At 39.1% G+C, this 13,163-nt stretch overlaps 1 protein-coding gene across 3 annotated transcripts in view; it reads left to right on the plus strand.

The window, feature by feature from the left end:
* Window positions 1–13,163, plus strand: part of WDSUB1 (WD repeat, sterile alpha motif and U-box domain containing 1) — a 49,317-nt gene that overhangs the window by 2,889 nt on the left and 33,265 nt on the right. For all 3 annotated transcript variants that reach the window (XM_060177876.1, XM_007536425.3, XM_060177875.1), the window contains 4 exons: window positions 3,801–3,985; window positions 7,286–7,378; window positions 9,016–9,109; window positions 12,102–12,135. In XM_060177876.1, coding sequence (XP_060033859.1) covers window positions 3,910–3,985; window positions 7,286–7,378; window positions 9,016–9,109; window positions 12,102–12,135 — 297 coding nt within the window. In that variant the 5' untranslated portion in view covers window positions 3,801–3,909. The remainder of the gene's footprint in view (window positions 1–3,800; window positions 3,986–7,285; window positions 7,379–9,015; window positions 9,110–12,101; window positions 12,136–13,163) is intronic.

Below are 13,163 nucleotides of genomic sequence, written 5' to 3' on the forward strand. Positions count from 1 at the left end.
CCACCAAAAATATTAGGACATCACAAGAAAAAACTATTTGCACTGTCTTCTGAAGTTTTCAGAAACAAATGCTTACTATGATTCTTGTAGTAAATTTGCTTCATTTTTAAAATTTGGCTCCTAATATTAGTTCCAAATTTCTGATCTATTATAAAGCAAAGGTTAGTCTTGTTAAGGCACCTGTAGACTTTGCCTGACTTACAGTTAAATTAAAAACAACAACAACAACCTAGGGGTCAGGCAGTGTGCAAGGACCTGGGTTCAAGCCCCTGGTCCCCACCTGTAGGGGGAAAGCCTCACAAGTGGTGAAGCAAGGTTGCAGGTATGTCTCTGTCTCCATCTCTCTCTCCCCCTCTTCTCTCAGTTTCTCTCTATCCAATATTAAATTAAAAATATTTTAAAATAAAATTTAAAATAAAAAAACAAAGTTCAGTAACTTTAGGCTTTGTTTTTGTAGCTTGTGGCTCAGGCATGCTTAGTAATAAAATAACAGTAGGTAAGGTTCAGTAAGAGACTAAGCTGTTTCTTGCCTGGGATTCTTGCTGACTTAATGCAGGCCCAGACAAATAACATTGTAGTTAATGTAATGTTGTGGTACCATTTCTTAAACAAAAAAACCACTATACAAATAAAAACTCCTTTACTAGGAATGTAGCTCAGGAGTAGAACACGTGTAAGGCCACGGGCCTAATTCCTGGTTCCAAAAGTTTTTTTTTTAAATTTACAAATTACTCATGGAGCCAGAAAATTAGCTCACTTAAAAAAAAATTGAAGAGAGTGGAGGATGAAATGTACGGACACTCTTCTTGGGGTCATGTAGAATTGTGCCCCTGTGGCAACAATAAAGTAGTCGTAAAAATACCCATAAAAGATATTTTAAAAATCCCATGATAAAAATACATCGATCAGGAGTCGGGCGGTAACGCAGTGGGTAAAGCGCATGTGGCGCAAAGCACAAGGACCGCCGTTGGGATCCCAGTTTGAGCCCCCTGCTTCCCATCTGTAGGAGAGTCTCTTCACAGGCGGTGAAGCAGGTCTGCAGGTGTCTGTCTTTCTCTCCCCCTCTCTGTCTTCCCCTCCTCTCTCCATTTCTCTCTGTCCTATTCAACAAAGACGACAGCAATAACAACAACAACAACAATAAACAACAAGGGCAACAAAAGTGAAAATAAATAAATAATGTATTGGTAATTTTTTAATATTTTATAACTTAGAAGCATTAAAATCACGAACTTTGAAAATATATTAATGGTGTAAAAATGTATATATACATATATAACACAATACTTAGTATTTTAGTGTTGGGCAGTGGCACACCTGGCTGAGCACATGTTACAATGATCCAGGCCTCAGGTTCAAGCCCCTAGTCCTAATTTACAAGGGGAAATCTTTGTTAATGGTGAAGCAGTGCCTCAAGTGCTCCCCATCTTCCCTTTTCCTCTCAATTTTGCCTTGTCTCTACTCAATAAACAATAAGTAAATACAGTTACATAAATTATAACATCTTTTTTATAACCCAATTCTTTGACAAACAAGATATTACCTGGCTTTTTCATTGAATATCGTTATATTTATTTTACTCTAAAGTAAAGTTGTGTCATTGTTTCTTTTGGATTTTCCTTACTTGTAATGAATATAATAATTTGTTACTTTCTACCCTTACAATAAAAATATTTTCTTTTTTGCCACCAGGGTTATTGCTGGAGCTGGGTGCCTGCACTACGAATCCACTGCTCCTAGAGACCATTTTTTCCAATTTTGTTGCTCTTGTTGTTGTTATTGTTGCCACTGATGTTGTTGTTGGAAAGGACAGCAAGAACTTGAGAGAGGAAGGGAAGACAAAGGGGGGAAGAGAAAGATAGACATTTGCAGACCTGTTTCACTGCTTGTGATGTGACCCCTCTGCAGGTGGGGAGCCGGGGGCTCCAATCGGATCCTTAGGCCGGTCCTTGCACTTGGCACCATGTGCGCTTAACCCGCTGGGCTACCGCCCTACCCTCTTATTTATTTATTTGTTGACTATATTGACTATATTACTCAGCAGTTTGCTCTAAAAGCAAAATATCCACTCAGTTGCATAACAAAAAAAAAAAAAATGGGCAGGATTAATGTAGCTCAGAAATTAGTGCCTGAGCAGGCTTACCTGGATAATGCACATGCTTCTTTTTCATATCCCAAATCATTTTATATTATTACAATTTTTTAGTGATTTAATACTGGTTTACAAAATGAAATTACAGGGGTACAGTTCCTCACCATACCCACCACCAAAGCTTTGTGTTGTTTCTTCATTCACACTTCTAGATATATAGTTCTCATAAAGTCTGAGAAACACTTCAGTTTTTCTTTCTTTTTTTAATGGGAAATACTTAACTCCCCTAAAATGCATTTGCTACCTCCCCATAATAAAAGCTTACTATTTTCACCATAGTTTAAGTGTGGTACATTAAAAATCAAACTTAAGGGGCAGAGTGTTAATACATCCAGTTGAGCTCACAGGTTACCATGGGCTTTAACCCAGGTCCCTACCAGCAGGGGGGAAAGATTGACAAATGGTGAAGCAGGTCTTCAGGTGCCTTTCTCTTTCTCCCAATCTCTCTTCCCCTCTCAGTTTCTCATTGTCATATCAAGTAAAAGATAAAAGAAGACAAAGGGGGGTCAGGGTTAAGTGCACATGGCGCCAAGCACAAGGACCGGCCTAAGAATCCCGGTTGGAGCTCCAGCCCCCTGCTCCTTACCTGCAGGGGAATCACTTCACAAGCAGGTCTGCAGGTATCAATCTTTCTCTTCCCTGCTGTCTTCCCCTCCTCTCTCAAGTTCTCTCTGTCCTATCCAACAATATCAGTGGCAACAATAACAACGACAACAACAAGGCAACAAAATAGGAAAAAATGGTCTCCAGGAGCAGTGGATTCGTAGTGCAGACACTGAGCCCCAGCAATAACCCTGGAGGCAAAATTTTTTTAAAAAAATAAGAATTAAAAAAAGAAGACAAGATGAAGAAGGAAAAGAAAATGGCCACCAGAAGCAGTGCATTCATCATGCAGGCACTGAGCCCTGTCGACAACCCTGGTGACAATAAAAAAAAAATCAAACTTAAACATTACCAGTTAGAATAAACTTATGTACCTCCCTCACAAATGCTAGCTGGTGTTAAAAAAAAAAAAAAGCTGTTATTTAAACTTAGGTCTTTGGGCTGAAGGTGTGTTTAAGTGGCATTGATGAACAATTTAAAGAGAAAACAAACCAAAATGAATGTCTGTTATTTTATATAAATGAAATACAGCTGTAAATGCAGAAGTTTTTTCTACTTACCAGGTGATTAACTGCCTCCACAGTGACACTTTCCTAATTATGTAATGAATGAGTGATATAATAAGAGTACAGTAGTAGATTTATGTAGTAAATGAAGTTTTGCACTTACTGTTTCGTTTTACCTCCTTGCTTTTTCTAATAGAGAAAATAATGCCAACACAGTACTAGTTGAGCCCTCATTTTTTTCTTTTTCTCCCTCCCTCCCTCCCTTTTTTTTTTTTTTTGCCAGAGCTTCACTGGGTTTTATGCCTGTATGGTTCCATTGCTCCCAGCAGCGCCCCCCCCACCCCCTCCTCCAGATAGAGAATGAGAGAGGGAGGAGAGCCCCACTTGCCTGCATATAAATGGTACTTTATGTATATAGACATAAGCTGCCCTTTCTCTCTGGTTCTGTGATAACCATTTATCTCCTTTTGTCTGTATCAAGCTACTGTTGTAGAGGTAAACGATATTCAGAAATGAAAACCTCTTTTCTTTTATTTCAGATGTGGTAGTGTTAAGGATGGCTCTTTGGTGGCCTGTGCATTTTCTCCTAATGGAAACTTCTTTGTCACTGGCTCCTCAAGTGGAGATTTAACAGTGTGGGATGATAAGATGAGGTGTCTGCATAGTGAAAAAGCACATGATCTTGGAATTACCTCCTGTGATTTTTCTTCACAGCCAGTTTCTGGTTAGTTATTTTACTTTTTAAAGTGCTCTGTTACTTTTTCGTATGTGTGTGATTTGTGACTTTTCTCTTATTCACTTCCATTTCATAATTAGTAAAATGAAGAATGCTTTAAATCTTTAAATTGGAATTATCCTCTTTTATCTTTTATTTGTCTTCTGAGAGCACATCACCCCTGTCATGTGTGGTGCCTTTGATCAGACCCAGCCTTGTACAACACATATACAAGGCATGCTCTCTGCCTATTAACCACTTCACTAGATACATTTAAAGATATTTTTTTTCTGTCAAAATAAAGCACCAACAAATATGGGAAGATTAGATTCTTTACTGTGTATAGGAAATGGGTCATCTTTATATACCCTGGACACCTAGAATATGATCTAGAAGACTTAATACTATTGATTCTACTATGATTTTTAAATACAGTTTACTGGAGCCAGATACAAATGTGGACAGGCTATGAACAGAAAATATATTTTATGTTTACCAGTTTAATCTTTTTGTTTTCCTTTTCATTTTGTCTCCAAAGTTATCATTGGGGCTTGGTGCCTATACTATGAATCCACTGCCCCTGGTGGCCATAGTTTCCTCCCCCCACAGGACATGCTGGGTTAGCATCATCGCTGGTTCAGAGAAAAATTGAGAGGGGTGAGGGAGATAGAGAAAGACACCTGCAGACCTGCTTCATTGCTTGTGAAGCATGCCTATTGCAGGCGGAGTGTGGGGGCTCAAACCCTGGTCCTTCCTTGCCCTGCTCTTTGCATAGTTCTTTTTTTTTTAATTTTTTTATTTACAAACAAGAAATATTGACAAAGCCATAGGATAAGAGGGTACAACTCCACACAATTCCCACCACCAGAGAACTCTGTATCCCCTCCCCTCCCCTGATAGCTTTCCTATTCTTTAACCCTCTGGGAGTATGGACCCAGGGTCATTTTGGGATGCAGGAGGTGGAAGGTCTGGTTTCTGTAATTGCTTCCCGGCTGAATCATGGGCGTCAACAGGTCAATCCATACTCCCAGCCTGCCTCTCTCTTTCCCTAGTGGGGCAGAGCTCTGGGGAAGCGGAGCTCCAGGACACATTGGTGGGGTTTGGAACCTGGTGGCTGAAAAGAGAGTTAACATACAAAGCCAAATTGTTGACCAATCATAAACCTAAAGGCTGGAATAGTGCAGATGAAGAGTTTGGGGGGGGGGGGGGAGTTCCTCCATTTTGTAGGTAGCTAGTAGGCATATTTTAGTTAAATTCCAAAGGGCCTATGGCTATATTAGTTTTGTTTTTTTTTTCCCCTTTTTCTTTTTTCCCCTGAGCCTGAAATCTGATATGCAGGTGGATCCAAGTTATTGTCTGGGGATATGATGTCATGGCTGGAAATAGGAGCAGAAAGCTGGATTAGGGAAGAGAGAGTAGCTCCCTAATATGAGAAAGGGGTATAACTATTATTGACTGTAAACCCCATTTATTTGATGTGATCTGGGGCCCATATTCAGCTTAGGAGCCTATGTGTCCTCTGCATCCCTATAGATCTGAGCTCACATTCTGTGGTCATGAGTAGGAACATTCCAAGCTGCCCCAATATCAGAACCCATCTTCCTCAGGTGTAGCATAAAGTATGTTGTCCATCCTCACTTCGGAGGATGGAACATTCTCTACCATTGTTATTCCACATTGAGGGCAAGTTCCTATGGGGGCCCACAAGGGGTCTATTGTGTTGTTCCTGATAGAGATGACCGGTAACAATGGAGAGAGGGATTTATTCTAGGCCCATCATGTCTGTTTGCGAATCTTAGGACTCCCCGAATAGGGCCCCAGCTGATGTCCTTGCCTAGTTCTATGTGCAGCTAGCTGGATGCACCACCACATGCCGCCCCTAATTTAATTAATTTATTGGATAGAGACAGAGAAGTTGAGAGGGGAGAGGGAGGCAGAGAGACACCTGCAGCTGTGCTTCACCACTTGTGAAGCTTTCCCCCTGCAGGTGGAGACCAGGCCTTGCGCACTATAATGTACATGCTTAACCAGGCCCTCCCTAATTTAATCTTCAAAAGCTAAATTTGAGGGCATGGAAAGGATGTTGGAAACGCAGTGCACAATGGTGAAGAGTAACTTAATGGGACTGAAGGTGTAATAAGAAACACTGTTTCAGCAACTTTCTTATAAAATATTATTACCTCAGTGAAATGATTTGGAAAAGAAAAGATAAATTTATGAAATAAAATACTTGAAAAAACAATTCATTTTTAGAAAAAGAACAGCAAAAATTCCTGAATATAGATCCTTGGTTTAAAGTAGATACTTTGAATTGGAAGTTTTATTTTATTTTCAACTTCCTTTCTGAAATGGAAGTTCAGATTTTACCTCCCCCCATTAGTCTTTTTTTTTTTTTTTTTTTGTAGTTGATGTCGTCGTTGTTGGATAGGACAGAGAGAAATGGAGAGAGGAGGGGAAGACAGAGAGGAGGAGAGAAAGACAGACACCTGCAGATCTGCTTCACCGCCTGTGAAGCGACTCCCCTGCAGGTGGGGAGCTGGGGGCTGGAACCAGGATCCTCATGCCGGTCCTTGCGTTTAGCGCCACCTGCACTTAACCCACTGCGCTACCGCCCGGCTCCCCCCCCCCCCCATTAGTCTTACTGCCAGAACAGTGAAGTCCTATAGCTAAATAAGCTAAATTCTTTCCAGTATTTTACCTAATTATGATCTATTCTTTTCGGTTTTTAAATAACAAAGTTTGGGTTATTAATAAGCATAGACAAATAGAATACTTGCCACTTAAAAAGGTTGAATTCTTACTACTTACAAAGAAACTTAAATGCCCAAGAGTTAGCTCACTAGATAGGGAGTCAACATTGCCATACACACAACCTGAGTTCAAACGCAGGCACCACTTGGAAGGTGCTTAAGCAATAAGAGAAGAAGCTTTAATGCTCTGCTGTCTTCTCTCTGTCCCCAGACTTCCTAGCCCCCTTCTTCTCTATTATTAGATGAAAAAAAGGGATTCTCCCCTTCCCTCTCAATTTCTGTCTATATAATATACAAATAAAACATTTTTAAAAGTAAAGTGTCATAATGGCTTCTGGATAGCATGACATACATGTTTAAGCCTCAGTTCATTCACTGGCACCACATTAAAAAAACCTCTTTAGCTGTGTGGTATAATCAATGAATATTGCTTGTGAATATGGCTGAAATTAATAGAACTTATAAATCTCAGAGGATGTGGAATACTTTTTGGTTTCTAGATCTTGTATATTTATTTGTATTCTTGGATATTTATCTTTAACAAATTTTCTATTTTTAGACGGAGAACAAGGTCTCCAGTTTTTTCGATTAGCATCATGTGGTCAAGATAGACAGGTGAAAATTTGGATTGTTTCTTTTACCCATTCTTTAGGTATGTATTTAACCAGTAGTTCTCTAAAATGATTTATAATCACATAAAATTTTGATTTTAATAAATCTTTTTTACTTAAGGTACTCTGGATATCTGAAAAATATTAGGACTCAGAGTTCATGCCTGTTGTGCTTGAAGCCATGGGCTCAATGACCCTGGCATTGCTTGAGTAGGGCTCTGGTTTCTGTCTCTCATAAAAAGTATTTTTAGGGAGCATTATATATATATATATATATATATATATATATATATATATATATATATATGTTTTGCTTGAGAATATAGCCTATTCTGAGGTAATTACAAGTTCCATAAGACTTTATTTGGCTTATAACTTGCTAAAATATGTATATTATGTCTCACTGTCTTGCACATTCCACACAGTGACTTCAATGCCCACCTCAGCTATTGCAGATAAAGATTTTTCTTCTCTTTTTTGACACTGAAACATAACCTGTACTCATGACTCATTAGTGAAATACTTGCTTTCTTAAGAGTTATTAGACTTTCAAAAATGTTTTTATAAAATCTGAGAAAAACATGAGATTTCTCTTACTACATTCTTTTCCAGGCCAACTTCTTAATTTTTAAAAATGTTTTATTATATTTATTTATTTATTTATTGGTTAGAGCATTAGCTCTGCTCTCTAATCTGTCTCTCTTGACAGCATCAATATCAATTTCTAAAAATTACAATCATTGGATTATTTAAGCATTAACAAGTATTAATTTTTTATTCATTTCATGACAAAGAAAGACATCAGTGCCTGCTAGATATCAAACCTAGGGCTCTGGTGCTTCAGGCATGATGTCTGCTTCTCTTAAACATTCTCCAGCCTTTGATGAACATTTTTTTTTTCTTATTACAGAATGCTTAAAGCCATTTAAGTGAATTGCATTCTAATACCAGAATATTACATGAGGATTTTTTTTCATTGTGGTGTCCTAGGCATTCAAAGATTATTTATTGGATAAATAAAAATACTAAATCTAGAAGCCAGAGGAAATAGTTCAGTTGGTGGGGCCAGGCAGTCGTTCTCCTAAGCACACATATCACCATGCTCAAGGATCTGGATTCAAGTCTCTGCTCCCCACCTGCAGAGGGGATACTTAATGAGTTGTGATAGCTCTGGTGAAAGGAAGGAAGGAAGGAAGGAGAGAAAGAAAGGAAGAGAGGGAAAGGAAGGAAGGAAGATAGGAAGGAAAAGAAAGAAAGAAGAAGTAATTTCGCTGGTAGAACTCAGAACTAACATGCCTGAGACTCCAGGTTTGATTCCTGGTGCTTATGTGCTGGTGTGATGCTCTGGCATCTCTCTTTCTCTATATTTTAAAAATTATCTCTATTTTATTTATTGGATAGAGACAGCCAGAAATCTAGAGAGAAGGGGGGTGATAAAGAGGGAGAGAGAGAGAGAGACACTTGCAACATTGCTTCACCACTCGTAAAGCTTTCCTTCTGCAGGTGGGAACTGGGGGTTCGAACCCGGGTCCTTGTGCATTGTCACGTGCACTCAACCAGGTGCGCCACCCGGTCCCGCATCTCTCTTTCTCTATCTCATACTATATGAATAAAATAAATCTTTAAAAAATTCTAAGCATGGTTCATTTGCTAATTTTTCTCATCTTGTTGTTTGCAGGTTTTGAATTAAAACATAAAAGTACATTGAGTGGGCACTGTGCTCCTGTTCTGGCTTGTGCTTTTTCTCATAATGGACAGATGCTAGTCTCAGGGTAAGCTGTTAAGTTTAATCTTAAACTGATTTGATTTTGAGATAGAGAAGTACATACAGAGAAGTACATAACAGAAGATAATAACTGATAAGTTATGTTGCAGACTTTGTGTAACCACTGCTAGGGATAAAATATGTTTGTTTCTGTTGCAGAAATGTTTTTCTTCCAATTACTGAATTACTGCTTTATGATGACAGCAGCTCAAACCATATACACTGTTCCTTTTTTTTTTTTTTTTTTTTTTGGTCTGAGACTTATTTATTTATTTATTTTTGCCTCCAGAGTTATCGCTGGGGCTTGGTGCCTGCACTACGAATCCACTGCTCCTAGTGGCCATTTTTCTCATTTTGTTCCATTGTTGTTGCTACTGTTATTGTTGTTATTGCTGTTGTAGTTAGGTAGATCAGACAGAAATTGAGAGAAGGGGGAAGACAGAGGAGGGGGAGAAAGATAGACACCTGCAGACCTGCTTATGAAGTGACCCCCTTTACAGGTGGGGAGCCGGGGGCTCGAACTGAGATCCTTATGCCCCGGTCCTTGCACTTTGCTTTAACTGACTATGCTACACTCAGCCCTGCCTGAAGCTGATTTTTAAATCACACAATATAAATTAGTGTCTGACTCCTTTTATTCAACACTGTTTGTGACATTCATTTATGTTATTGCATATGACTGTGGACTTTTTTCATTGTTACATGTTATATGTATATATTTATCCATTTAAATTTTAGTGATCCATTTTAGGTATATTACAAGGGGCTCGTGGCTTTACTGACTTTTGGCTGAGCCTGACAGCTAACATGCAGGTGGACCAAAGATACTGTTTGGGGAGATGGTGTCATAGTTGGAAATAGGACCAGAAAGCTGTATCAGGGAAGATAGTAGCTCCCAAATATGGTAAAAGTATATAAATATTGTTATCTATAAACCCCATTGATTTGATCTGGGAACCATATATAGTGCAGGAGCCTCAGTAACCTCTGCTGCTCTTTTGGTTACTATGTTACTAGCTTGCCAGACTGCCTACAGTTTCACCCTCTATATACAAAATTTATTTAATTGGGATTATATACTTTTGATAAATTTGGAAGAATTGACATCTTTATGAAATTGAGCCTTGCAATTTGTGACTACAGCAATTGTTCTTCATTTATTAATTGATTTATCCCAATAATTATGAGTAGCTTTAATAAAACAACTCTCTTGTGGCCTAGAAATTTGAATAGTGGCCAGAATGCTGGATTTGTAGCCTTGAGGTCTCAGATTTGATGATCAGCATCTTGTGAGATGATCTGTTTTCTCTTTAAATATATTTTTAAACCTTCTTGCAGCTGAGAAGGTGGATCAACAGTAGGATGCAGGACTTGCATAGAAATCTCAAATTTGGGGGGTCAGGAGGTGGCGCAGTGGGTTAAGCGCACGTGGCGCAAAGCGCAGGGACCGGCGTAAGGATCCCGGTTCGAGCCCCTGGCTCCCCACCTGCAGTGGAGTCGCTTCACAGGCGGTGAAGCAGGTATGCAGGTGTCTATCTTTCTCTCCCCCTCTCTCTCTGTCTTCCCCTCCTCTCTCCATTTCTCTCTGTCCTATCCAACAACAAAGCAACGTCAACAATGGCAATAATAACCACAATGAGGCTGCAACAACGAGGGCAACAAAAAAGGGGGAAAAATGGCCTCCCGGAGCGGTGGATTCATGGTGCAGGCACCCAGCCCAGCAATAACCCTGGAGGGAAAAAAAAAAAAAAGAAATCTTAAATTTGGGGGTTGGGTGGTAGCACAGTGGGTTAAGCAGGCATGGTGTAAGGTGCAAGGACCCTGGTTTGTGCCCGGGTCCTCACCTCCAGGGGCGTGGCTTCACAAGCAGTGAAGCAGGTCTGCAGGTGTCTTTCTCTCCCCTCTCTGACTTCCCCTCCTCTCTTGATTTCTCTCTGTCCTATCCAACAATGATGACAGCAATAACAACAACAACAACAACAACAATAACACAATGATAAACAACTAGGGCAACAGAAGAAAGAAAGAAAAAAAAGCCTCCAGGTGCAGTGGATTCATAGTGCAGGGTGCGAGCCCCAGCAATAACCCTGGAGGCAAAAAAAAATAATTGTTTATTCCCTTTTGTTGCCCTTGTTGTTATATTATTGTAATTATTATTGTTATTGATATTGCCGTTGTTGAATAGGGCAGAGAGAAATGGAGAGAGGAGGGGAAGACAGAGAGGGGGAAAGAAAGATAGACAACTGCAGACCTGCTTCACCACTTGTGAAGCGACTAGGCCCCTGCAGGTGGGGAGCGGGGGGCAGAACCACGATCATTTTTTTTTCCCTTCAGGGTTATTGCTGGGCTCTGTGCCTGCACCATGAATCCACCGCTCCTGGAGGCCATTTTTTCCCCTTTTTGTTGCCCTTGTTGTTGTAGCCTCGTTGTGGTTATTATTATTTCCATTGTTGATGTTGTTCGTTGTTGGATAGGACAGAGAAATGGAGAAAGGAGGGGAAGACAGAGAGGGGGAGAGAAAGATAGACACCTGCATACCTGCTTCACCGCCTGTGAAGCGACTCCTCTGCAGGTGGGGAGCCGGGGCTCGAACCGGGATCCTTACGCCGGTCCCTGTACTTTGTGCCACATGCGCTTAACCCACTGCGCCACCGCCCGACCTCCCGACCCCCCGACCCCCCGACCCCCCGACCCCCGACCCCCCTAACCACGATCCTTATGCCGGTCTTTAAGCTTTGCACCAGGTACGCTTAACCAGCTGCACTACCACCTGACTCCCACTTTATAGAATTCTTGCCTACAGAGTAGTATGTAATAAAGTATATAATTTTTGATGTGATTCATGTATAACATTATTTTAAATGAAAGTTTATATTAACAAATGACTGCTGAGTATGCTATAATATTTGGTACTTTCTAACATATTAGCATTTTCAAGTATGGTTAACTTTGTTTTTGTAGCACTCTACTATATTTTTATTACTTTTTTCTGTTAATAGATCAGTGGATAAGTCTGTCCTAGTCTATGATACAGTAAGTATTAATTTCATGTGTGTGAGCTGTGCAAATTGTGGTTGTTTACTAGATACTAAGCTTCAAACCTAGGCAAGAGGGAAAAAAGTATATACTTTTTTTTTCTAAGTGTGTCCAAGAGTGTAATAAGGTGGATTTTAGAAATGCTAAGTAGTTATTGTAAGTTTTGTATAGGCACTTAGCTATTTTAATAATGATTTTAAGTTGAGCAGATGTTTGTTCTACTCAGAATATACAGACTTAAAGAATATCAATAAAAAATTACTTCAAATTATATTTCATAACAAGCTTCTACTACAGCAAGGATATATGTTTACTGCAGAGACTTAGGTGGGTATAAAGTGGTCTAGTAGAGTACCAGATGGACTTAGAGATTAGTAAAAGAAAGAATATAACACATTTAGGGAAAAATAGGACTTTGGGACATACTTATAAAGACCAATTTGCATGAGTATGAAAAAATTGAACATATATAGTTAAAATGCTGAAATATTCTCCAAGAGAAATCTGTGTTGAGTGGAGCATGTTGAGTTCAGTCATTGTCAGAATATAGTGGGGTCAACTAAAGAAGCTAAATCTAGTCTTCCATATCATTATGATTTCTGGTAGGAAATGGAAATGAGGATTCCACCAAGGTGAATTATATCTTTAATATTTCAAGTGAAATTTTTATGTGAAATTATATTCACAAAACAGCTTTAAAATTATATTTCCCCCACAAGGTTAGTATATGAGTCTTAGTTAAATATGTTAGGTATAGATGACTAGCTAACTATATTCAAAATGTAAGTGGCTTATTTCTGTGTATCAGTTATGCAATGGGTATAAGTCAAATGCCATAGCAAAACATTTAAGTTATTTAATATGTTAAGTGGTTAGGTTACTATTGGTAATTTTTTTTTTAACAAATTAGCAAAAACTGAGAGGTTAGTATATTAAAATTTTCTAGAAAGGTGGTCAATAGATGAGTGCTGGTAATTGAGAATAAAAATTTATCTGACAATATTGTTAGTGACAAATGCTATTCA

The sequence above is a fragment of the Erinaceus europaeus genome, chromosome 18 (genome assembly GCF_950295315.1).
Source record: "Erinaceus europaeus chromosome 18, mEriEur2.1, whole genome shotgun sequence".
NCBI classification, from domain to species: domain Eukaryota; kingdom Metazoa; phylum Chordata; class Mammalia; order Eulipotyphla; family Erinaceidae; genus Erinaceus; species Erinaceus europaeus.